The following is a 26,601-nucleotide window of genomic DNA, read 5'->3' on the forward strand; positions in this document are numbered from 1 at the left end:
TTTATGCTGGCTGCACCAACCAACATGGGTTATGTCGAAACATGATTTCGGCAATAATAAAAAGGGGTAGCGCACGAGACCTAAAAGTGGATGGATGCAGAGACAAAGGATTTAGACAGGTTCAGGCCCTCTCAATGAGAGGTAATACCCTACTCCTGTTTGGGGATTTGAATCCGCCGGGTGTGTATTGATCTGACGATCAGGTTGTCTCATATGCCCCCTAGAGGGCCTCCTACCCACCTTATATAGGATGGGGGGCAGGATTACAAGATAGAAACCTTAACCAATACGGTATCGGTTTCCTAAATCTACTTTACAATATTATCAAACCAGGACTTTAGGCCGTTCCGTAATATACAAGGAAACGTAACACCCAAGTCATGATCTGTTACATATTACATAAATATAAGTTATCCCCTATAACTAGTCGGATAACCATGCCGTGTGGGTATGGGGTACCCATAATCTCCACAGTAGCCCCTGAGACCTTCACAGTCGAAAAGATAATCTTCTCTCGAACCAGATTACTCCAAAGCCGAGTGCTTCAATCATCTTTGTCATGGTCTCCCGAGTACTTTTACCAAATCTGAAGACTGTGGAGGGCTGGAAAATAAAGTCAGGTGCACCGACTAGATGCACCTAATAGGTGTAGCCCTCGACTATGCGGTTAAGTGAACAAACCAAGCATATAGTCAAGGAATAAATAATCCAACCAACCGAGTGGCTTCGATAATTATAGTTAACCAAGCGACTTGATATTAATATGTAGCATATGCGGTGTAAATCCCTGAATAACATGATCCGAGTGATATACCAACTGCTTTGTAAAATATGATGAGTGTAACCTAAAGTTGGCTACATTATTGAAAATTCACATAGCAAAACAGCTATAAAAAAGCTTGTATGTTGTGAATAAAGAAATTTCCAAAGTATTGGGCATACGCCATGCGCACACTGTTTTAACAGATGTGCTTAAGTCCCTAGAAGACACATGGTTCCACCACACCTGGAAATATATGGCATATGTGGTATAAAATCCGAGTAAATAAACTCATAAAGGATTTACCAACCGCCTGAAAAATGACCACAATATATAATCAGCCTAAGCCATAATATTGGTCAATAAAAATGCACACTTACGTGGCAAAAAGCAACGATATTGTATCCAATCAATTGCTTAAAAACCCAAACAGCACCATGACTATATTAAAAAGTCAGCGGGGCAGCTATATAAAGCTTTACTGTTTGACACCTTTTAAGATGCATTGTACCAACTCCTAAAAAGTTGAGTAACTGCGGTATAAAAGGATTTTAAGGTATTGGGCACTTGATCACGCGCACTTTGGCCTAAGCAAAAAGTGCCTAAGTCCCTAAAAGAACGTGACAGGCCACACCTGAAAATATGGACTGCAGACATATTAGGCCTAGGCCAAAAAATATGCCTTCGATACCCTTTAAAGGATGACGCATGTAACATGCTCCCGAGTAATAAATCTTCCGGGTAATATAGACCAAGTGTAGCTCATATGAATAGCTTCTGATCTGAATGATTATCCCTTATGGGATACTCCAAAATAAATATAATAATTGAATCCCGACTGGCGCAAGTATTCGGTTGATAGCCCTTACGGGGAATAATAATTGGTCCAGTCTTTGAGCATAGAAAATAGACTCATGACTATGAATCCATGTGGAATGTATCCGGAACAAGTCCAAATTGGAGATATAATCCTCACGCTTGAGTTGATGAGCCCCTGAGCATATAGCTTGTCCTTCTGTCATAGTCAAAATTGTCTATTGGCAATAGCTGACGCAGTCGGCATGGAGATGAAATGACCAACATGAAGACGAAATTGCTCATCAGAAGTAACGGAAGACGTCAGTGGTAGTAAAGATGCCATCAATCAAATGTAATAAAGTTGCATAACCATGGAGACGAAGAAACCAGTCGGCAACAGTCAGGTCAGCTAGCAGTGAAGATGTAGGCGCCCAACAACAACGAAAGAACAGTCGGTGGTGACAAAAGCAAACCGACGATGAAGACGTAGACGCGCATCAACGGTGATGGCGAAATCCACCAATCATGAAGATGAAGAAAATAATCGGCGGCGACAAACGCATCCGACGGTAATGATGATTAGCGGCAACAGAGATAGCCGACTATGATGATGAAGTTTCCCATCAACGACAGCAGAGTAGGCTATGTTGAAGAGGCTTGACAAGATGTTGATGAAGATGATGATGTCGGTGATCCAGTCAATAGCGATGTAGCAGCCGATGATAACGATGAGATCCTCTATCGGCAGTTGCGTAGTAGGCCAACCGTGAAGACAAATAATTGGAGGAGAGTTGATGTTGTTGCCCAACTCGTCTAAACCGAAATATTTGAAGTTGTTGAAGTAGAATGTCTGCTCTGAATCAAAGATGAAGATAATGACTCCTGGAGTTGACTCGTTGGTTGATGAATTGATTTCTTCAGCTTGACATAAAATTTGTCAAATTTTGAGCCTTGTATTTGTGTAGCCCCCGACTCTTTGGTTAGTTGGGAAACAACTGAACATAGAGTCGAGAATTATAGCTTCTTGTCGTCGAGTAGTCATTGCTTGATTGAAGATATGTGTTGAAGATGTCCAAGTAGAAATCCTGAATATTGGAGAGCCTCTTGTTGTAGTAAAATAACATGGCATCGCATGCCGAGATGTCGAGGCTCACAAAGACGTCGTGGTTGGTGAAGTAGCAAAACTTGCGAAGTAGCAGCAATAGAGTTTGCCAGTGCCGAAGATAATAAAGATGAAGTCGCTCTACCATGATGACAAAGTTGCATTGCCGTGATGAAGTGAACACGAGTCGTCGGCAACAGAAGCAAACTGGTAGTGAAGACGCGCAGTTGTGAAGATAAAAACACCAGTCGACGGCGGCATAACCAGTCGGCGACGGAAGATGATGATGTCCATCAGTAGTGGTAGCGGTATAAACCAGACGTAGAGGCGAGGGCACTAGTCAACAGCAGACGAGATGACCGGCGGTGAAGAAGATAAGGCCAATCAACACTGGTAGAATCATGCAGCCATGGAAGTGCAGAAACTAGTCGGCAGCCATGGCAAACGTAGGCAGCTTGTGTTGAAGATACTGATGCCTATTAGTAGTGACAGCGATGTAGCCAGCCGTGAAGAAGATAGCATCAGTTGGCGTTATAACAGGCCAGCCGTGCAGGCGGTGACACCAGTCAGCGGCGGATGCGGCGGCCGGTCGGTGAAGACGTAGACGCCCAACAACGGTGGCATAATAGGCCAGCCGTGCAGGCGGAAACACCAGTCGGCGGCGGCGAAGGCAAGCCAGTCGGTGAAGACGTAGATGCCCAACAACGGCGGTCATAATAGGCCAGCCGTGCAGGCGAGGACACCAGTCGGCGGCGGCGAAGGCAAGCCGGTCGGTGAAGACGTAGACGCCCAACAACGGCGGCATAAAGGCCAGCCGTGCAGGCGGAAACACCAGTCGGCGGCGGCGAAGGCAAGCCGGTCGGTGAAGACGTAGACGCCCAACAACGGCGGCATAAAGGCCAGCCGTGCAGGAGGAAACACCAGTCGGCGGCGGACGAGGCGGCCGGTCGGTGAAGACGTAGACGCCCAACAACGGTGGCATAATAGGCCAGCCGTACAGGCGGAAATACCAGTCGGCGGCGGTCGAGGCGGCCAGTCGGTGAAGATGTAGACGCCCAACAATGGCGGCATAATAAGTCAGCCGTGCAGGCGGAAACACCAGTCGGCGGTGGCGAAGGCAAGCCGGTCGGTGAAGACGTAGACGCCCAACAACGGCGGCATAATAGGCCAGCCGTGCAGGCGGAAACACCAGTCGGCGGCGGCGAAGGCAAGCCGGTCGGTGAAGACGTAGACGCCCAACAACGGCGGCATAATAGGCCAGCCGTGCAGGCGGAAACACCAGTCGGCGGCGGCGAAGGCAAGCCGGTCGGTGAAGACGTAGATGCCCAACAACGGCGGTCATAATAGGCCAGCCGTGCAGGCGAGGACACCAGTCGGCTGCGGCGAAGGCAAGCCGGTCGGTGAAGACGTAGACGCCCAACAACGGCGGCATAAAGGCCAGCCGTGCAGGCGGAAACACCAGTCGGCGGCGGACGAGGCGGCCGGTCGGTGAAGACGTAGTCGCCCAACAACGGTGGCATAAAGGCCAGCCGTGCAGGCGGAAACACCAGTCGGCGGCGGCGAAGGCAAACCGGTCGGTGAAGACGTAGACGCCCAACAACGGCGGCATAAAGGCCAGCCGTGCAGGCGGAAACACCAGTCGGCGGCGGCGAAGGCAAGCCGGTCGGTGAAGACGTAGAGGCCCAACAACGGCGGCATAAAGGCCAGCCGTGCAGGCGGAAACACCAGTCGGCGGCGGTCGAGGCGAGCCGGTGGTGATGTTCTGACTGATCCATTCCTGGAGCGTAAGAGATAAGCTTAAAGCCATGAATCCCTTTTATGCATATCTGGATCTGGATCCTGTAGAACAAACATATAGGATGAGTAGTATCTGATATAAATATAATACTCGAGAAAAAAATCAAGTATTTTAAAATATTTATAAATATGTATTTCTCCTCTTGTCAATTTTGATTTCCCCGAGCAGATGATTCATTACGTTTAAACGCTCTGTCCGACTAGTCATAGCCCCCAAGCAACGGGAGTCGGCCTAGGCACTTCCCAGACATGCATATGAGTGACATGAGTTCGCCATTAATGGAACAAAGTTTCACGGATTAGAATTTACTACTCAGGTACTTTTGCAATTATTAAGAGCAAAAAATAAATTTATCTCATCTCTATGCTTTTGATTTATTCCGAATAATACTTAGCACCTTGCGTTACTCGGTCCATCCAACGAGCCCCCGGGTGCTAGGAATCGGCCCAAAGGCAACCATCCATTGGCAAACCAAACGGAAAGCATAGGAAGATAGAACTCCATAACTCGATAGGTACTTTTGTACTCAGATTATGTCACAAGCAATCAAGATAAATATTATGAAAATTGTTTAAAAAATACGATATAACATCTATAGCCCCCGACTCACTATTCAACGGCGAACCAGTTGATGTAGTGAGGCAAAGGAAAAGACAAAATATCATATAAAGAATAAAATAAATGATGACTTAGCTTTGTCGTATTCCCTCGATGACAGCAGAAGTAGCCGATGTGGGAATAAAGCAGTCCATCAATAGTGACAAAAACACCAGTCGGCGCCAGTGGAACCAAGCCAGTGGTGAAGTCGTAGACGCCCAACAGCAGCAGCATAATAGGCTAGCCGTGTAGGCAGAAACACCAGTCGGCGGCGGCGAAGGCCAGCCGGTCGGCGAAGACGTGAACGCCCATGAACGGTGATGTGACCAACCAACCGTATAGGCGAGGACACCAGTCGGCGACGACGGAGGCAGGCCGGCGATGAAGTCGTAGACGCCCAACAGCGGCGGCATAATAGGCCAGCCGTGTAGGCGGAGACACCACTCGGCAAGAGTAGTGCCGCAGCATTACATGCAAACAGCAGAAAATACCAAGAGATTAATCTGAAATTTAAAGATCAATCTAATAAACAACAATAAGTTGAAAGGGAAAAAACCCGGCGAAGTCGGAGATTAAATTGTTGAACTCGCCGAGATTGATCTCCTTGATCGGACTGACTCCGAGACGGAGAAAATTAGTCATTGGTGTTGCACTGTGTTGCTAGGACTGATCAAGCGATCCATAGCTCGTCATGTATAAAGTTATGGATGTACATATTGCCCGTATTCTCGGCAGCAGATGGCTGTTTAATTTTGATCGATGTCCGGCAAACAACCACGTACAGCTCCCGAATATATGCAAAACAAGCGACAAAGTTTATCGTTAGCCTGTTATTAGCAAGTAGAGAGATAATGACTATATATGGATCAATTTGCCCTGTACGTATCCAGCAATATTGAATGCATGTATGGCTGGATTAATTAATCCATGCATGGCGATTGAATCGATACGTCCTGTACATCTCCAGCGATCTCGTCTCGTGAACTTTCGTGCATGTCCTGCCAGCCCACGACTTGGATTCGCTACGAGTGGACGGCTTCGCCTTGCGTAGCTGCGGCTTACCATGCCCAATTGAGCACGTTGCGCCAGCATCAAGCAATAGAGAATAAAAAGAAGAATAGCATCAAGCAGTGACTAGAATTAATCCAATAAATAACGGATTGGGAAGAAAAAGCTGATGACATCGAAGATTAAATCTATCAAGTTCGCCGAGATCAATCTCCCTGTCAGGATTGGATCTTGGAGCAACAGTGGTGCCGGTGATTCCTGAGATAAGTTCCATCGCACTTCTTGATAGATAACTCGGCGTTCCCCTACCTGGCGCGCCAACTGTCGAAACATGATTTCGGCAATAATAAAAAGGGGTAGCGCACGAGACCTAAAAGTGGATGGATGCAGAGACAAAGGATTTAGACAGGTTCAGGCCCTCTCAATGAGAGGTAATACCCTACTCCTGTTTGGGGATTTGAATCCGCCGGGTGTGTATTGATCTGACGATCAGGTTGTCTCATATGCCCCCTAGAGGGCCTCCTACCCACCTTATATAGGATGGGGGGCAGGATTACAAGATAGAAACCTTAACCAATACGGTATCGGTTTCCTAAATCTACTTTACAATATTATCAAACCAGGACTTTAGGCCGTTCCGTAATATACAAGGAAACGTAACACCCAAGTCATGATCTGTTACATATTACATAAATATAAGTTATCCCCTATAACTAGTCGGATAACCATGCCGTGTGGGTATGGGGTACCCATAATCTCCACAGGTTAATTTTCACTCATGCTCTCTCCTCTGTTACCTTGACATACTTGTTTGAATGGTGAAAGCAAAATGCCATAACACTTGTACGAACACTTGTTTTTGGTTGCGTCAGCCGAAGAGCAGCACACGCCGCGCCGCCGAGATGCCGCGCCCTGCGCCTATAGGTGCCGCTGTGGTGTTTTTTTCCATTTTATTTTTTTTTTCGTGTGTGAATTGAGGGCAATTTGGTCATTTTTATGATTATAACGGTGTGCAATAGACGGTAGGTTGACGGCGATGGTATTTCTGGGAGAAAAAGGCTTGTATGATGGTATTTCTTGAAAGTTATCTAGGATCAGGGTGCTTGTCGATGGTATTTTATGGATTTTCTCTCAAAGTTGTATTACCATCTCCTATCCAAGGACATCACTCCAAGCAAATACACTCAGATTGCAGGGGTTCCCAACTCCTTTACTTCGTTTTTCGCACTCACGCTTTTCAAACTGCTAAACTGTGTGTTTTTTTGTAAAAAGTTCTTATACGAAAGTTGCTTAAAAAATCTTATTAATCTATTTTTGAAAAAAAAATTAGCTCAAACTTAATTAATCACGCGTTAAGCGCTATTTCGTTTTGTGTCGGAACACAGCCTAAGATGCAGATAGTGGGAATCTAATTGGTGCAAGTCTAGACAAACTGGGCAAACTAACTTTTAGGTTCTAGTTTATTTTTAACTACAGTTTTTCAGATTTTGAAAAAAAAAACTATTTAAGATATCTTTTTATTCTATAAAATAGGAGTACGCTGCAGCTAGGCCGTATACGAAATTACGAACACAAACAGGTAGTACGACCTTCAAGGGCCAAGGCCACCTCGCCGGCTTCCTCGCCCTCGCGCGCCTCCTCCGCCGCGACGCCCTCCTGCCCGACGGCGACGTCGACGTCACGCTCGTCTGCACCCCGCGCAACGGCGCCACCCTCCGCGCCTCCGACGACGACGACGACGACGGCGCGTGCTCTTCCGGGATGGCCTTCCACGCGCTATGCCGTTCGCGCCGGCCGACCACGGCGCGGCCTGCCGGACGGCTGCGAGTCCTCCAGCGACCTCCCGCTCCGGGAGTTCATCACGCTGCTGTTCGAGGCGTTCGAGTCGCTCGAGCCCGCCTTCGATGGCTTCCTCTCCGGCCTGGTTGATCAGGAGGGCACCACCGTCTGCGTCGTCGCCGACGGGTTCGTCGCATGGACGGTCGGCGTGGCGCGGCGGCGCGGGTGCCCGCGCACGCGTTCCTCGTGTCGTGCGGCGCGCTCGGCACGGCCGTCCTCGTCGGAGACAACGACCAGCGAACACGACGCCGTGCTCAGCTGGCTTGACACGCAGCGGCCGGCGTCGGTGCTCTACATATCCTTCGGCTCCCAGAACTCGATACGGCTGCACCAGACGACAAAGAGCTCGCGGCGGCGCTGGAGTCCAGCGGCCGTCCGTTCATCTGGGCCATCCGCCCGCCGGTGGGGTTCGACATGTATCAATGGCCAGTTCCGCGACGAGTGGCTGCCGGAAGGGTTCGAGCAGCGGGCGCGCGGCCACGTCGTTCACGGGTGGGCGCCGCGGGTGAGCATCCTCGCGCACGCATGACGCATCCACTGGCGCGTTCCTGAGCCACTGTGGGTGGAACTCGGTGCTGGAGAGCCTGACATGCGGCGTGCTGGTGGTCGGCTGGCCGTTGTCGGTGGTGGAAAGGGTGATGGGGGACACGGCGGAGGCGGCGGCACGGGTGAGGGAGGTCAAGAAGGTGATGGAGATGGCGTGGGCGGAGGGCGAGGGAGATGGCCATTCCCCATTTCATATCATAAGTTATTTTAATTTTTTTCTAGTCAAATTTCTTTAAATTTGATCGTGTTTACAAAAATTTTAGTAACATATATCATACCAAATTAGTTTCATTAATTACAATATTAAATATTTTGATAGTATGTTTGTTTTGTGTTAAAAATGTTACTATACTTATCTTGCCATCTTAGTCGAATTGTCAAATGTTTTTGTTAGGATACTTGTCGTTGTCGAATGTTAAGTGCATCCGTTGCTTCCTTTCAAAGTTTGTATCAAACGATCTTAATATATTTCCTTGGAGAAAAAAGTTTAAAATGAAAATAGAAGTTGATATTGAAAGTTCCTGACCTCAATCGAGGAATACTCCTTCCTGTCACTATAAATACTTTGTTGCTCTGTTTTTCTTTCCCTCCCCCTGTTCTGCTCTGTTTTCCATTCCCTCTCCTGACTCCTGTTCTGCTCTGTTTTTTTATTATTGTTAGATCGAGTCATTCGCATGGCTGAAGATTCTGTGGTCAAAAGCGTGAAGTTGAGCTCGATCTGTGCAATCTGTTTGCACGAGAGCACGTCGCACGGGACGATCTGTTGCGTCTGGGAATGCATTCACGCAAAGGAGTCATGCATGCAGGGCCAACGTGCGCATGTTCTTCCGTTTCCAGGAATAACAGGAGTAGAAGAATGAAAATTATGCTAGATGTATGCAGCACCCAAATCCTTGTTTTTTTGTGTATTGTTTCCAATTCTAATAAGTGGTATTAGAGCAAGGCGATCGACCACCCTAGGGAGCAATGTCTGCTACGGTGAGTCGTCATCATGGGTGTTGCAACGACTTCGGCGGCCGTGAGGACATTGTCGAGCGTGCGATCGATTGAGAAGAGCTTGGACTCGATCGTCTACCCCATTCTCACGCGACCCAACTACACCAAATGGTCCATGGTAAAGCACATTAACTTGCCTCCGTAGGACTTTTGTGGCAGGTGTTTGAGGCAAGGACCGATGAATTCCGCAATGACTACACCGCGCTCGTTGCCATCCTCCACGCGGTCACCGGAGATGTTGACGTCGCTCTCCCTTAAGAGCTCCATGAGAGAAGCCTAGGAGGTGATTCGAGCAGTGTGCGTCGACATTGAGTGTCTGAAGAAGGCAAATGCTCAAAAGCTTGATCAAAACTTTGCTGCGATCACCTTTAATGTGGGAAGGAGCATTGAGGATTTCTCCTTACACTCACCGGTCTCACCAATGAGTTGTGCATGCTTGGATATGACATCACTGAGAAGGAGGTGGTGAAGAAGTTGCAAGTGGTCCCCCAGTACCTTGAACAGGTGGCCTCTCCATCAAAACTCCTCTCAATCTTGATCTAAGCATAATTGAGCAGCGGAAGAAGTTGGAGTCTGCTTCTACCAGGGGCAACATCAGCACCCTTCTTCTTATCGAAGAGAACTGACTCACATGCATTTCAAAGCTCCCCAAGCAGGATAACCAATGGATGGTGGTCAACTTTGGGGCGCCCAACCACATGTGAGGAAACCAGTCCGCTTCCTCCAACCTTGATGGCTCACTCATCTAGATTGATGTGGCACATTCATCTTCGACTACAAGACTGAGAAGATTGCTCCTTCATTGGTGTCTACTACATCCCTAGATTGATGACAAACACCATGAGTGTGGGCTACAGGGCTAGCTCGACGAGATCAGATTTGAGGCCCTAGTTTGAGGCGGAGTCATGCGTGTCCGACGCAGAAAGGTATCTCCATGCCAAGATTCCAAGCACCCCGAACCAGCTATATATGCTCGACCTCACCATTGCGCAACAGGTGAGCCTTCTGGAAGGATGCCCAGAGGTGGTACACACACTTTAGTCACCTCAACTTCCCGATGTAATAGAAGCTAGCCCCAGAAAGGCTTTGACCAACTCTGCAACAGGTGCCTAGCTGACAAGTAGTTAGAATGTTCTCGAAACAAACATAGAATAGTGCAAAATGCATCCTCAAGTTGGTTTGCGGGGACCTTTGCAACCAGGCCATGTCTGTGATGCCTAGTGGTAAGAAGTTGTCTCTATTGCTTGTCAATGACTTCAGCAGGTTCATGCAGATTGAGATCCTCCTGTCAAAGGACTATGTGCTGGTTTCGATCAAACGGATTTGGGCGGCAGCACAGGCCCAAAATGGACACAATTTGAGCTCCCTCTTCACTGAGCATGGGGGAGTTTACATCGGCAAACTTTACAGAGCACTACACTACAACCGGAGTTTGATACTAACCCAACGCACCGTATTCACTGCCAAAACGGTGTGATAGAGCAGTAGAACCAATCCATTGTTGCGTCATTTGTAGTATGCTCAAGACCAAGGGGCTCCTAGGTTATTTCTGGGGCAGCAAGAGGATTGGAGGAAGAAGAGGAGGCAAGGGTAATTTCGTCTGGAATGACATTATAGCATAGACACATTAATTGAAAGTGGTATTTTATCAAATCCCTTTTAAGTGGCATTTGCGTGAAGCCCACTTCTGAGGATGGCATAATCTCAAGATTCTCATATTGATCAGCCTGTTAATACATCACTTCCATGATTTCGTGGGGACTTTTCCCCAATTAGGCCTTGTTCGTTTAATCCTCACCAATCTCTTCCTGATGGGGATTAAACGGATAAGGCTTTACATGGAAAACACACATACTCACACACCCGTGCAAACGCCCATAACATCGTTTAGGAAACATGTTTCTGCTGGCCGAGAGCAAGATCAAATGAAGTAAATGAGTAAGGACCAAGGAAAGCAAACATCTCTTCTCCAGCATTGGGTAGTTCTCTTGTAACCGGCACGACCTGCAAGCATTGTTTGTGATATACTTGTTAGATAAGAATAGAGAAGATGGGAAATCCTCAATTGCCAATTGAGTGTGTGGTAAATCCTCAACTTCAGAACTAAATTTGATTCTCTTACAGGACAAATAATCTGTTCCAAAAATCAGTAAAGATGATATATTATTGGTCAAAAGAGTATATAGTTTGAGCTACTTGGTTATTAGAAGCCTATGAAGAAACTTCAACATGAATAATCCAGTTTCGTAGTGGAGATCTTTTAGGGCTTACATGGGAAGAGTGAAATCCCAGCACATCCACATGGATTGACTGGAATTTCAGGTCTGCCAAGCAGGTCCTCAAGGAATACAATCGAATATAAGAAATGCCCTTTACTATATCCAGTTTATAATGCATGAAGCAGAAGTTTTTAATAACTGAAGTAAGTAACTGCCCTTACATTAGTGGGTTTACTGAATGAATTTTCGTCTGACAGATTTTTGGATGTGAGAATAGTGATTGTTGATTTCCGCATATTGACCAAAGCTTCAAGACCAGTTGTGGATACTATGAGGTTCACAGGGTTGGACCCAATGTTTACAATCTGCACAAGAATATCTGTAAATCAGTATGAGGTTTTAAACACATTCTTCCGACAGTAGAAACCATATCTGCGTGAGATTTTATTGAAATATGCCAATGTTCAAGATTGTGGTCCATATGTAAACTGGGCCATTTCAGTAATTATAGAATCAAACTACTCAGGCCATGAAGAAATTGGAAACTATTGGTTTTACCTTCACTCTCAAGAAGCTACTGTTACTGGCTTTCCAGGTTATTGCAGAAGCTGCTAATGAATTAGAATACATGGAGTTGATTGTCACTGGATGCAGCACAGCACCACTCGATTCGCGGAAAATTGTCTGCATCCAGTAACTAGGACTTCCATACTGTTTCCATGAGTTGAAGACGACAGCAGCTGGGTTCCACCTGATTGGATTAATTCAGATACAGTTATAGTGGAAGGTTAACAACACAAGAAATGTAGAAATCATAAGGCCATCGATACTGACGAGAGATCATTATCATTCATGAAGAGCGGTGCATAGCTGGCCATCTGAACAACATCACTGCAAAGAACAAGTAAATAGCCATCTCAATAGTCAACAGAGTGATCTTTGCGATAGTAATATAATTTATAGGATAAATTCCTTATATGCCACTGGCAATAGAGAATATAACCATGTGGTGAAGAAATTTGTGTGTGCATGTGGGGAATAGATCGATCACCTATTCTTCTCCAGTCCAGTGAGGAAAGCAGCCTCAGCCAGTGAGGCAAGAAGAGTTCCTCTACCTACACCATTACTTGAAACAGCATACTCACTGACAAAGGCCTGCACTCAGACCATATTCAGAAATATATTTACTGTCAAAGTGTCAAGGCATCTATAATGATGTAAATGAGCAAGAGAACTATTGTAAATAAACCTGCACTGAAATCATAGTACTGCAAAGGCATCTAGGTTGATGTAAGCAATAAAGATAACCAATGCAGGTTACAAGCTTCTCAAAACCTGTTTTTTTTTTACTTGTAATATTTTTGCTTTTTTTTTTTTTGCATTCTAAACTGTTTGGATATAATGACAAGATTTAATTGAACAAAAAAACTTATTGCTGAGGGAGTACAGACTATACCGTAATAGCTTGTACACATGAAAATAGCATAGTACATTATGGTACAAATTACTTAGGCTTCTCATATTCCTGACTTTCCTTTGTTTTCAGAGTAATAGATAAAGAAAAAGAAAACAAAAACTAACTAAATCAATCCATCTAATAAAGATCCATAAAGATATGAAAACGGACGCATACCTTTGTCCCATTCCGAGGCGTGCTGTCAAATTTGTTCCTCATAGAAAACAAAGTATTAGAATCCCCGTAGACCTGAAAAGAACATATATTATCATATTTTCAGAAAATCCAAGAATATTAACAGCAATAAATAAGAGAACAGATTTTGAACATTAACAACAGGAATTACAAGAATGTTGTGGTTTACATGGAAGTCATATATGTCAGCAGGATGGTCAAGTGGTTTAGATGAACCATCACAGTTTGAGATGATTTGAATGTCTGGATAAGCCTCTCTTATAGCACGATGGAACTTGAGGTAATTACCTGTTCAAGAGAATTGAAGAATACCTACAGTTTAAGTGGACTTTGTGCAGTGCCACAGAATTATGATGACATAGAGCTACTCAAAATCAACAAAACAAACTTGTTTAAATTAGGAGAACAAGGGCAGAATGCAGATAAAAATAGAGTAAGAATAAATTGCATTGTATTTTTTTATGAAGATCCATGTGAGAAAATTATTGAATTAATTCTACAAAAAAAAATTCTTGTATTGATGTTTTTTTTGCAAAATATGCCCAATCATAAAAATAGGTGTTTATATTTTGTGTTTAAAAACTACAGGAAAAGGTTGAGTAACTTATCTGCTTATACCAAAATTATTTATGTTTCCTTTTTCTTGACAAAGAATGAGCTTAATCCTTGTATACATAAACATAATCAACTTGTAGTGGGAAATAGATTTAATCCATAAGAAACTAACTGATATATTTACCATGGTAAAATTTTTTTGTACAGTCTTCGTTTCCAATTGTAACATATTTGACTGGAAATGGTTCAGGATGCCCCATTGCAACTCTAAGAGAGCCCCATGTTGAGTTGGTACTTCCCCTTGCAAATTCTAGGCTGTCCAGTATATCCTGGAGAAAAGACAATAACAAAAGATATGAGCCTCAGTTATAACTTATCCAAGTCTGGGGAAAATATGGGCAACGTGTGGTGAGATAATTAGTTGTTACTAACTTTTATCCATAAAAATGAACAAATTTAGAAAAAAAATTGTAAGTAATCCATTAATAATTTTGGGAAAAAAACAATCTGAACTTAACCCAAGGTGTTGTATCAATTTGTGCAGTACATGTAAATAAACCAAAGAACCATCTTAATAATGTCCCAATATTGATTATGATGGATAAACATCTACCATCATTTGAGCAGACCCATCATATATATAATAGCTGTCTCAGAAAGGATTGAGCAACAAAATTTCTATTTCTAATCCTTGATATATGTACAGGAAAAGTGAGAATTGCTACTTCCAATGTATTTACAAATGGAATTCATTCACTGCATCAAGATATGTCTATGCTGGTATAAAAATGAATTGGGAGCTCAAAACATGCCTTTACAAATGGAGCAATAGCCGTGGTATTAATCTCCTCATTGTGGCTGAAACCTGACATTTAAGAGGCAAAATTATTTCAATAAAGGCAGACGGTAGTGGTGATCAAAGATGCAATAAACACAAAAATAATTACCATTGTTGAACACCCAGATTGGGGCAGCACCCAGATCCTCAGAAAGCTTAGATGTTCAATTCAAAGGAAAATATGATTATGGAATAATCAAGAAAATGTAGAGCTGAAATAATGCCAATTGGTACCTGAAGAAACTCATAATATCCAAGGCCATCATCAGTCCAATAACCCCAGACATCACCAAAGTGTCCAGGCCTCTCCTCCCACGGACCAACAGACTCACGCCACCTGAATGCATTTCTTAACCACTGGCCTTCAACAAAGCAGCCTCCTGGAATAGTTCCCTTCAATCTAGTTAACTGTCCAAAATATGTCTGATCAAATATGTGCAACGATGGAAAGAATAATTCACATACCAGGAAACCTCATGAATTGTGGTTTTAAATCCAAAAGCATTGATACAAGTTCTTTCCGGAAACCATGACCCTGTACATACAAAGAAATGGAAGTTAAATATGGAAATAACCTCATGGCATACGTCATAAGCATGACTACTAGAAAGAGATCAAACTCAATGGATTAACAAACAAATAAATACAGACAGAAATGAAAGCTTTTATATGATCTTGGATAAAAGAAGAATCCAACTACAATTGACCTGTGAAATATACTTGGGTTCACTCTTCTGTTTGCTGTTCGAAGTATCAAGCAATACCTGTGAAACAAACTACAATGGTACCTTATACGTGTCTGAAGGCATGAGTGATATTTGATCCAACCATATGACACCTTTCTTGTTAGTTGTTATTTGAAGCCTTGAGGTTCTGTTTGTTCCTTTAGCAACCAACTTCTGCTCAAGTTTTGTCCAATTTGATGTACCAGCAACTCTATGGCAACAAAATACTATACACTGATGAAAATTGTAAAAATGAAAAGTTTACCCCGTTTTAGTAAACAAAGAATGCTTACTGTATGGTAGCAGAAGACAGATTTTGCAACCCATCAGAGCTTGTTAGTGAAACTGTTAACTCTGTATTTTCTAATGATTTAGCATACATGACAAGACTGTAGTTCTTTCCATCCTCTATGTTCTGTAAGTTGACATGACAAGGTCACATTATCCAGCTGAATTGGCAGGATTACACAATGTGTACTAAACATTTGCCTTACTTGAGAGCATGAAAGCAAACATTAACGAAAAGTTCCAAACAGAAACTGTGTATTTTCTGGTTAAATTTAATGAAAACATTTCGCAAAACGACAGCTATGAGATGAAAATTCAACCTCTGATCAACATAAGGTCATACCATGCCCCAGAATCCTGGATTGTAAATGCCAACACCACCAGCTTGGCAGTCACCACAGAGAACCTCCATCCTCAGAGCAATGATATTTCGACTGAAACATGATGATCGATCAGTTGCCACTGATATGACAGATTCATTTCCAATTATGGACCAAGGGTCAATGCTCGATGGAGTATTAGGGCCTCCAGCTTCGAAACCTGTATCATAAAATTCATGAGCTGGTTGAACTAAACTTCAGAAGGAAAATGCCTGTTTGAATGCTGTTTCCAGTTTATGCTCAAGTTTCGATGTCAAAAAATTGTTAAACAGAAAACAATTCTGTTATAGTATGGGCCAGTGCTGGGCAGAAATTATTTTCTATACTTCATAGCATGCACTTGTATTTATAAGCCATTACGATAACCTCTTTTATCCTCGGTTGGACCAGATAGGCATTGATCTCAATACTCATCTATTTTTGTAAGAGAGCCATTGAAATGTCAGTAATTGTTATAGATGTAGTTGCATTCCATAGCAAGTTCACCCAACCAAAATACCAAACACCACGTAGTAAACTCTCTCTACTATCTAATAACTTGACAAAAATTATTTCAAGAGGCACACAGCACAATCTAGAGATGAGATTAATGGCAGGCCAGTAGAAGTACCTCTGTTGCTGACAAGCTCTGCCCATATTCCACCTGCTCCAGCATGGTTGATCTCCTACAGTATTTTACCAAAGTAATCAGTAAGAATATGTAAACGTTCGTATTTAAAACTTGATAAGTCTTAACAAGTTAAGAACTGGGATATTTTTTCAAGGGAAGGAAACTAAAGTACCTCGAAAAATATCCCAAAGAGTGTCTCAGGGATCTTTCGAGCATGCTGCGGTGAGGCATCAACCTTGAGGACTGCCAGTTGGGTTGTGTTTACCTCTGAGGTTAAGCATTTGCAGCTCACACAGAGTAGAAGCAAGACGCAGAATATGATACGTCGGAATGCTTCTTTGGAGCCCATTAGTTGCTTGCTCCCACGTGAAACTTTGCATGCTAGCTGGGAACGAAAGGTACAAATATAAAACCATTGAAAGCTGAGAGCCGTTAAGAAGAAACAAAAAAACATAGTGAAACTGAAATTTGCAGAGACCTCCATCAAAAAAACAAATTTTCAGTGACTGATTTATGTTGTTCTTAAGGTAGCAAAAGCATTCGTTAACCATTAAACTGAGGACAATTTTGTTTGGACAGTAAGTTGTGTGACCCGTCCATCACCTAGTCCACTGGTTCAACACAAGATTTTTTTAAAAAATAAATGGAAGTTAACAAAATAAGAAGGGAGGGTACTTAAGTTTAAAAAGATATTGGCTTAAAGTCAAGGAATAAGTCTAAACAAAGATTACTGGCAAAATAAACTAAATAGAACAGAACACTCAATACAAAGAAGAAACAATAACTAAACATTCATCATGAAAACAAGATAATATATCTGAATCCACGATCACACAGCATAGATCAATGTATCACCAAAAACATCACAGGGATCAATATCAGGTAAAAGTACAGAGAGATTTCTCACCATAAACCCAGCCAGGCAGCAACCAACACCTCAGACCTTCTCAGGAAGGTACAGGTGTACATTTAATGTAACACTAGAGGATCGCTGGAGGTACTTAAATAGACAAACATGGTAGGCGTTAAACTTGACATCATCAGTAACTTCGGAATTGGTAAAACTTTGCTCAAGCAGTTGAGTTGGTATACTGTCCCAATTGCCGTATGTTCCTCAAGATAAAGTGCATGTATGATCTCTGATGGATTTTGACTTTACCAGATGACCTTGTTTCTTAGGTTGTTTGAATTTTTTTTACACGTTTTCTTGCCTTGCTACCTTTTTATTAGAATATACTCATCAGTGTGGACATGTTTGGATAAGGGGAGATTTGATTGGGATTCGGGGGCCTGTTAAAAAATAAACAATAAATGTCACTGTTGCTTGTTCACATGTTGCACAAAGTCTATTACAGTAGAACGAGGTTTCTTGGTTTCTTGATGCAAAAGACGAGTTTTCAAGAAAAAAGGGGCTAGAAACAAAAGAAAGCACATAATTAATCATTTGGTATGTCAGCCATGCAGCTTTTCAATACGTTCATCTCAACCTGTTCTGCACATAACAGCAAAAGTAATGATAATAATAGTAACTGTCTTTCGAATTGACCATGAACATTATTAGATTTAATAAGAACAAATGAAAGAAAGTCAGCTCTAGAAAAGTCTTTCACACGCATGTACTGCTCGTGCTACTGACAGACATGGTCAGTCATACACAGCTACACACAATCTACAAAAACCAAAGAACCGACCAAAGTGAGCCCAGGTGTCCAACCTAATACTAGATACTACAGTGCTTAGTGCTTACCGACTTCATTTTAAATGGATTTAGAAAGAAGATGGACGAAATCGGAGTATGTATGAAAGAGGACTCTGGGGGAGATTTTTAACAGAAAAAGGAAAACAAAAACTTACAGGTGGGACCCGTTGAGGTATGGAATATCATCGAATCTTTCTTTTAGTTGACATTTAGAAAAGAAAACTATGATATTGACATGTGGGCCCCCATTCCATGGTAACTATAGGTACGGACTTTGTTCAGTCATCAGTTATAGGAACAGCATTTGCAGAGCTGTTTTGGCTGTTCTTTTCTTTTTTCTTTTTTTTTTTTGCTTGAAGGAAAAATATGATGTTGCATGCAATTAAGAAAATCTCAGGCACTTTATGCCCATCAATTGCTCTTTGTGAAAATTACATGAATTATCGGTAACTTCAATGATATCAGAGATTCAGAGATAAGACATCATTTGTATGAACCCAAATCCAAGTTGATCAATGCATCCATGTGGGTATAACCCAGGATTTAATTTCAATTCCACACAAATGAATGGACCAGGATTTAGGTACATCAAATCATGATCTTGTGATGCCCATCGTTTGGCTGTTTGGTGGAATAAGCCTAACGGTATATTTATAAATAAAAAATAATTTGTGAATAAAACTTTTATATACGTGTTCTAAACGATCTAAAAACAAAAGCTGAAAAATAAACTACGATGAAAAAACACCAAAATCAACTCTAAATTTAAGGTTCAAAATTCAAATTTTTGTTGATAAGCATAAGTATAATCGAAAAGATGAGACCCGTCCGTATGCTTGGCTTCGTTCTCATGTTAAATGGGTGAATAGCTGAATTATTTGTGACGATTATATAATGGTACAAATAAATTAATTAAATAAGTCCTAAGCTTAGCACGGTGCTCACATTTACGGCTAATATTTTGTCAATGACCAACAGTCGATGATAGCAAGACACCCGTAACAACAGTCAATTTAAAAACATGTCAGCTCAATTTTTTGAAGATGCTCGTATAGATATTGTGTGCACGCGTGTATACAAGCAACTGCATTTGTTTTTGTGGTTGAAAATATATTATAAAGCTCAAATTTGGATTTAAATCGGTTCTCTAATAAATTGATATATCGAAAGTTTTTTTGCGCACCGTTTATAAGGTCAAGAAGCATGCACATTCATCCGTCATTGCATTCCTTGATAAAGATCAGGGCAATCCAGAAAGTAATTTCGGCTATGGTGCACGAGAACAGATTACCAGTAATTCATGAACGTCGATAAAGCACGAACTGAACGTCCCCAGCCATGATGTCAGCTATCACTACGGAGGAAAAGTCATCTCTTACAATTTGCTAAGAAACAAGCATACAAGTAGATATACATTCACACTAGATCTAGAGATGTATTTGCCAACAGACTCAAGAGCACAAATCCCCATTTCTCTTCTACATAGATTTTGCATAGTTATCTCAGTACAACGGCAGCATTTCTCAGTGCCAGATACCTTTGGACATATTCATCAGGAAGCATTCGGATTTGCTTGAACACTTCTGGATCAGCATAGCGCAGCTTTGTCCTTGGATCCACATATGGTGCCTGCAAGAAAATATACAATTATTATCCACACAACACAAGAAATAGGCACACAAAACACCATTGCAGTCGAAGAGCAAATAGAGAATGCAAGACCAAGTGATATTATCAATGTTTGTCTCAGTTTATTTTGTGCTCCCCATTAGCGGAGTATTAGGTGTGAGCATTAAAGCGTTGTTGGGCGCAAATAAAGCTTCTAGTGGATTACAGATAAGTTGATGTCCAAGACAAACCATTACTAACAAGATAGAACAGGAAATTCTTGGTGAAACGTCATGTCAGTCACATATGCTCTAACATTTTTCAATGTCAGTGAAGTATCCTGGCCAAAACAGTAACTTAAATGCTCTCTAAGTAGAGAAATTGGACACCTAATACTCCCTCCATTTCATATTATAAGTCCCTTTGACTTTTTTCTTAGTCAAACTTTTTTGTTTGACTAAGTTTATAGAAAAATTTAACAATATATAAAACACCAAATTAACAATGAATATATTTTGATAATAGATTTATTTTGTGTTGAAAATGCTACTATGTTTATCTAAAAACTTGATCAAACTTAAAGAAGCTTAACTAAGAAAAAGTCAAAATAACTTATAATATGAAAGAGAGGGAGTAGTAACTAAGTGCTATTTAGGACCAAAATTGGACTTCTAAGTTCGACTAACAATACTTATGCACTGAAACACCTAAAAGCCCAATCCACTACAGTTTTGGCCTATGTGGCAACAAGAAGGCTCCAAATGTCATCTTCTATTGCTGATTTAGCCAGGTAACTAGTAACAATTTAAACAAGATAACTGAAAACAACAGCAATTCCATATTCACTCCCTCGCGCTCTCAGTACCTCTCAGGCAGCCTCAATTTCATGCTCAGTAACTTGTCTGCAGTAGAATTGAGAATTTGAGATACTATCTCATGTTGGACATGTTAGCGACACATGATTCAGTGGTAATGTAAGCAACGATCCTCCACCCTCATATGCACCACCATGATTACAGGTGGGGAAATAAAGCTCATTTATGTCCATGAGGCGTTCACAACAGGGAAGGAATTTGAGATGGCAGCTTTGCAGTATGAGCTGCATGTAGGATCAGTCTAAGGGCCAGCTCCTCATTTAGCTAACACGAATACTACACAACTCTATCAAATGAATCAAGAAATGTATTGTGTTTGCAGGAGCAAAAGAGGATTTGGGAGGTGGCATGGATTGCTGACTAGGAGAGATGTAGAAGGCATGATGACATACTAGGGAAAATTGCACCTGTGGTGGAGCTCAGAGGCCATGAAGCTATGCACTTGAGTTTAGCCTAGGTCACATTGAGAATGTATTTTTTTTAAACAGACAGAGGAAGAGATTTGATATTTGACAACAATAAGAAGGAAAAGTAGGCATGGAAGATATCCAATCTACTGATGACTGTCGTCAAGCAAATACCACTACGGTATATGCTGAGGCAGTTTTAGAACAGAGAGATGTAAAGGTTGAGGATTTCAAAGTTCAGAGGGTGGAAAATAAGGATCCGATGATAGCATGGACAAAAGGTTGAGTTATTATATAGAATTTAATTGGATATCTTCGCCTATAGAGTGAGTTAATGACAATGGTGTACTATCACTACCACATGTTTTTTTTTCCTAACAATTCCAAAAGATTTAATTGCTGGAATCTTTTGTTGCTGTATACATGCATGTGTTCGTAATCCTTTACAGAGGATTGAATTCTCCAGACATGTAGCTTGTCTATTGTGATAACATTTTCTGTGGATTATTGATCTGATGCTAATCATATACGGGATTTTAATTTGAGCATTTGAGATCCAACTCAAAGAATGTCGACTTTGATAATATTACTAAACCGCGAGATATTGTATAGCCCATCTAGCTCAGAAGATATTTAGATCAATTTAAACTCAGTAGTAAGTAGCATAAAATGAACATTCAAAATAACAAGAAAACATGCAAATCCAACAAGACGAACTCACAGCAAAGTAACTAACCTCAAAACCAGTTATGTCACAATATCTCTTGGGTGGATAAATTGATGGGGGCGACTGGATATTCAAATCTGCACAAAACACCATAATGTAAGAATAAAGACAAATGCAATAGCCTCAGTATGGAAAAGTGATAATATGTGGCATAATTAACTTAACATCAATTTTCAGCCATGCCTTGTGATTTATAACATTAATGGCCAATCAAATAATTAAGATAAGAGGTGTCCACGGCAAGTTTGGTTTATAATCCTCCAAAGGATGGGGCTGGCCCATATAGCCCCAGGTCCAGATACAACCAATTTATCAAGGTGGTGGTCAAGGGTGATGAGAGGAAGGGACAAAGACACCAAGAACGGACTTAGCTCTCATCATTTTGGTACTGTGGGAGATTGGGAAGCATAGAAATGACAATGTGCTTAATGGTGTTAACCCTTGTGTAACTGCTGTCCTCCAAACAGTGGCCAATAAGTGTATCATGTGGTCGCTAGCCGGGGCTTCTAGACTAAAGGAGTTCCGTGAGAGGTCGATAGCCCCTCGGAGGTGAGGTTTTTGCGTGTGTTGTAAAGACTCTGGCCTGTTTTGGACCGGGTTGGTGGCCACTGCTCCCTTTCCATTCTCTCCTCTTAATGAAATGGTACCCAATTATCTTGCTTATTAAAAAAAAGCTTATAAAAAAGCAAGAATGATAAGTAGGACAACGGATCCTAATATTTCTCATAGCATGGTATTGCATCAAACTGAATCAAAGTTAATTACTACATTTATGTAACAAGTGACAACCCAACATATCACGACACATTCACAGCCCACGCTTCTCCTTCAGGAGATGTAAGAATAAATACCTCATGATGTTAAGAAGTGAAACAAATACATCTTATGATCTCATAGAATAAATTTGATTCTTAGTTCACTTGCCTATCAATGCTGACTCATACACAACCAGAAAAAAAAATAGTACCTCATGATATCCCTTATCATAAACAATACTAGTATCAATATCAACCATCAAAATACCAAAAGCCAGAATCATATGATCAAAGATACAAATTCTGTCATCTGCTTAGACATGGTGAACAACACAGCAATACATGATTATATGATATGTACAAATGATCCACTTTGCTTAATGACTCATTAATCATTTTGGAAATATTATGTTCCTGTTCCTATGTTTATCTAATGCCAGTATGCACAACATATGTACTAGTACTATATTTATTAAAAATATTAAGATGAACATATTGTTGTAAAACATAACTTATTTCTGAATATTGTTGTAATTTCTATACACATCACTTGCTGATCATGCTGCCATCAGACACCCATATCATTAGTGCTCATCTCATCCTAACAGACTAATTAAAAGTTTAACACTAATGAGGTAGAGGTGAGCATTTACCTTTAGGCTGACTTATTAGATTAAATATTTTAGAAATGTTTGTACTGAAACTAGAAATCTCTCATAATATTTGTATGAAAAAAATCCTTATTGTACCATTGTCGGGGCCTGTTTATTTTGCTTTTGATTCTCACAATCCTGCTTCTGGAATGTTATTTTCACAAGGGGGATTCTTAAAAGCTGATTGTGGATTTGGCTTTTGATACAATGAAATGCACCATCTATGTTAATACTCTTATGTTATAACATTACCGCTTAAAATCCACAAAAGCAGCTCCGTACCTGCTTTTGGACTTCAGTAGAAAAACATCGTTTGATTATTAAGAATCCGCTTCCAGAACCAAGTTGTTTGCACGGACTCAGATTGCTTATCCAGATTATTTGGGAGAGTAAACAAATGATGATAACCCTATCCAATTGGTTTGCGTTTTCACGGTAGATGGACGGTTCGCAACAAGACAAGGCATATGAACATGTAGCTTCCGTAGCCTCAAAAATCTATTAGATTACCACCAAATCTAAACCATATTAAGTTATTCACATAGTAACATTGTAAAATTGCAACAGAACATAAGAACAATCTAATGCGCAATCACAATAGCAACCGTTGGCTGGACAAGGGCCTAACATGAATAATGCATAGCATCGAATTCTCAATCCCTAACCAGATAAATCTCCCAATGCCAACAAGGGCTCGTTGACCTATAGAAGTGAATCCACACAAATCCTCGATGAGTAGTACAATCACAAGCGCCCAACAACCAACAAGGTAGATAAATCCACACCATTAAACTGATCCCAATGAAGAAATCGGCAGATTAATTGAGCGGGGAGGGGGGAGGGGGGGAAGATTGGTTTGGATCGGAGGCGCTTACAGTTGGGGCGGTCGGGGGGAAGGGAGGTGGCGTCGGCGGCCTGGAGGAGGAGGCGGAGGTGCTTCCACTGGCGGCCGCGGGACTGGCCCTTGGGGTACTTGTCGGCGATCTGCACCTTCTTGAAGGGAAACGTCGCCGCGAGCACCATCTCCGTCTTCACCACCTCCGACTCCATGCTCCGATCTCCACGCCTCGACTAGGTGAGACAGAGATAGAGAGAGAGCCGGGGTCGACGCGCCGGCGCAGGCCTCCACCTGCTGGCGGGTGGGGGCTGAGGCGTTCGGGAGGACGCGCCGGGAACGGCCGGAGTTGGTGGGGGCTGGTTGCGGCGGTGGACGGCGGCGGCGGCGGCGTTCCGAAACGAGAAGGGTGGAGAGAATTAGAGGACAGATGTGGGCCCCACCTATCAGTCTCAGGGGAAGAAGGAAGGAAAATGAACCCGCCCCCGCTTTTAACTATTTGCCACATTTAGATTTGGCAATTAACTATTTGTCACATCTATCTCAATGATACGTGGGTTCACATGTGTCTATGACATGTGGGTCCAGTGATAAATAGTTGATTGATACATCTAAAAGTGACATACTGTTCATCATCGAGCACGACCTTAGGTTATCAAAAAGTGACAGAATACGAGGTGTGAGGGGTCCAAAGGTGTCTTAATCGGTTATGTGAATGCACTAACTCGATCAAACTAACTTCGGACCCTTAGGCTGCGTTCAGCAGCGTAACATTGTGAGTTTGTGTGTTTCGTTTTCCGCGCGCACGCTTCCCGAGTATGTTTTTTTTAAAAAAAAATTGTATAAGAAAGTTGCTTTAAAAAATCATATTAAACTATTTTTAAAATTTAAAATAATTAATATTCAATTAATCATGCGTTAATGGCTCACCTCATTTTGCGTATATTTCCAATCTCGTCTATCTCATTCTCCTCAAACACAGCATTAGCAACTCATTATGTGGTGATTCGATAATTTAGCTACTATCTACACTTTAATACTCGTAGCAAATAGATATTGTAGTACAGTCCTTCCAATTATCAAAAAAAATGACACATTACTAGATTCTCAATGGCGCAAGGTGTCTTCGCTAGTTATTGTAAGTTTTCAACGGCACATGAAAGCGAAAGAAATCAGAATTTCAGATTGGCTAAATATCAAGAATTTCAGTATGCTTTGTTTCCGCGACTTTAATGCAGAAGCAAAAGGTCAAGATGCACATCCTTCCTAGACTGCAGAAATACCTTCATGCCCACTTGTCACACCCGAATTTTTCCCCTTTTCGTAGTAATTCACTAATAAATTGTCTAAAAAATTACTTTGGTTAACTAGGAAAAAAACCCTAATTAACAACATGTTTAATAATCGAAAATGTTTGGGAGATTTCTTTTCAAATTCTCTTTGCTCTTAAAGCACTAACGGGATTTAAAGCGAAATATCCAGAGCATCGGAATAAATATTGATAATTTAAAATGTCAAGATTTACATTAATGTTAATCTTTCTTTCCAGCCTTTGGTCGTGAATCGTGCCCGATTCACTCCGCTCTCCGTCCGCGATTTCATTTTGCATAACGACCCGAGTCCGAATCTTATTCCGGTTCCGGTTCCGTTCTTTTCCTAAAACGGCACTGCATCTTTTTCCTTTCCCTTTCCCTATTTGTTACCCTATTCTTTTCAGTTTCCCCCTCCCTCTCCCCACTGCCGTGCGCCCCCTTCCCCCTAGCCAACCGAGCCGAGTCAATCTCCTGCCCATATTCGGATTCCTCCCCCTCCTCCTCCCAATCCGAGTCTCACAAGGCCCACCTATCCACTTATTTTTTCCCCCTATATAAGTATTCATACCCCATATTTTTCTTATTTCCCACATAATCACCAAACCCCCAGCCCTAGCCGCCGCCCCTCCCTTGTGCGCCCACTGTCCCACCGCTGCTGGCCAGTGCCACCGCCGTTCGTCATCACCTTCGCTGCGTTGCGTCACCGGTAATCCGTACTCCCTCTCGGTATCTTGGTTGATGCCTATACCCATCCATCTATATTCTAATATATTCCGTTTAATCTCATCTAGCACCGTCGTCATCGATCCCGAGCTTGCCATTGGAACCACCGTTGCCGTCGTCATCTCCTCTCCGGTACTTGTCACTCTCCGGTGAGGTTTCCATCCTGTTTTTAGGGTTTGTTTTTCCTTCACTCGTGTTGGCTTGCGTCGTCGCGTTGTTGCCATGCAGCTACCCTAACCCCAGCTTCCGCGCGCCACTGCTACCACGCCACTACCGTGCTGCTGCTCTAGCGCCGC

General features: G+C 42.3%; 3 protein-coding genes across 3 annotated transcripts; 1 reads left to right on the forward strand and 2 right to left on the reverse strand.

Annotated features, from left to right (window-relative positions):
* Positions 1-7,099: 7,099 nt before the first annotated feature.
* LOC112938717 (crocetin glucosyltransferase 3) lies at positions 7,100-8,431 on the forward strand. Its single transcript, XM_066309757.1, has 3 exons — positions 7,100-7,133; positions 7,643-7,811; positions 7,900-8,431. The coding sequence occupies exons 1-3, from the start codon at positions 7,100-7,102 to the stop codon at positions 8,429-8,431; spliced, it is 735 nt and encodes a 244-aa protein (XP_066165854.1).
* Positions 8,432-11,096: 2,665 nt separating this feature from the next.
* LOC107276997 (alpha-L-arabinofuranosidase 1) lies at positions 11,097-17,585 on the reverse strand. The gene is made up of 17 exons (XM_026025175.2): positions 16,883-17,585; positions 16,711-16,765; positions 16,064-16,260; positions 15,726-15,847; positions 15,496-15,643; positions 15,173-15,242; positions 14,942-15,087; positions 14,817-14,862; positions 14,682-14,734; positions 14,054-14,198; positions 13,484-13,602; positions 13,297-13,368; positions 12,715-12,818; positions 12,498-12,554; positions 12,222-12,414; positions 11,885-12,028; positions 11,097-11,448 (listed from the first exon to the last, which is right to left on the reverse strand). Exons 1-17 carry the CDS (start codon positions 17,192-17,194, stop codon positions 11,332-11,334), a joined length of 2,100 nt encoding a protein of 699 aa, XP_025880960.1. The 5' UTR covers positions 17,195-17,585; the 3' UTR covers positions 11,097-11,331.
* Positions 17,586-19,696: 2,111 nt separating this feature from the next.
* Positions 19,697-24,723, reverse strand: LOC4335351 (protein EIN6 ENHANCER). Its single transcript, XM_015778661.3, has 3 exons — positions 24,310-24,723; positions 22,036-22,103; positions 19,697-20,038 (listed from the first exon to the last, which is right to left on the reverse strand). Exons 1-3 carry the CDS (start codon positions 24,482-24,484, stop codon positions 19,907-19,909), a joined length of 375 nt encoding a protein of 124 aa, XP_015634147.1. The 5' UTR covers positions 24,485-24,723; the 3' UTR covers positions 19,697-19,906.
* Positions 24,724-26,601: the final 1,878 nt, after the last annotated feature.

This window comes from Oryza sativa, chromosome 4 (genome assembly GCF_034140825.1).
Source record: "Oryza sativa Japonica Group chromosome 4, ASM3414082v1".
Taxonomy (NCBI): Eukaryota; Viridiplantae; Streptophyta; class Magnoliopsida; order Poales; family Poaceae; genus Oryza; species Oryza sativa.

Coding starts and splice junctions, on each gene's coding strand:
- LOC112938717 (XM_066309757.1), top strand. CDS start 7,100: ATGGTATTTCTGGGAGAAAAAGGCTTGTATGATG. Junction 7,134..7,642: donor AGAAAAAGGCTTGTATGATG/GTATTTCTTGAA, acceptor GAACACAAACAG/GTAGTACGACCTTCAAGGGC. Junction 7,812..7,899: donor GACGACGACGACGACGGCGC/GTGCTCTTCCGG, acceptor CGAGTCCTCCAG/CGACCTCCCGCTCCGGGAGT.
- LOC107276997 (XM_026025175.2), bottom strand. CDS start 17,194: ATGGAGGTCTCTGCAAATTTCAGTTTCACTATGTTTTTTTGTTTCTTC. Junction 13,369..13,483: donor CTGACATATATGACTTCCAT/GTAAACCACAAC, acceptor TGTTCTTTTCAG/GTCTACGGGGATTCTAATAC. Junction 12,415..12,497: donor ATGAATGATAATGATCTCTC/GTCAGTATCGAT, acceptor TAATCCAATCAG/GTGGAACCCAGCTGCTGTCG.
- LOC4335351 (XM_015778661.3), bottom strand. CDS start 24,484: ATGGAGTCGGAGGTGGTGAAGACGGAGATGGTGCTCGCGGCGACGTTT. Junction 22,104..24,309: donor TCCCCCCGACCGCCCCAACT/GTAAGCGCCTCC, acceptor TGTTTTGTGCAG/ATTTGAATATCCAGTCGCCC. Junction 20,039..22,035: donor GTGACATAACTGGTTTTGAG/GTTAGTTACTTT, acceptor ATTTTCTTGCAG/GCACCATATGTGGATCCAAG.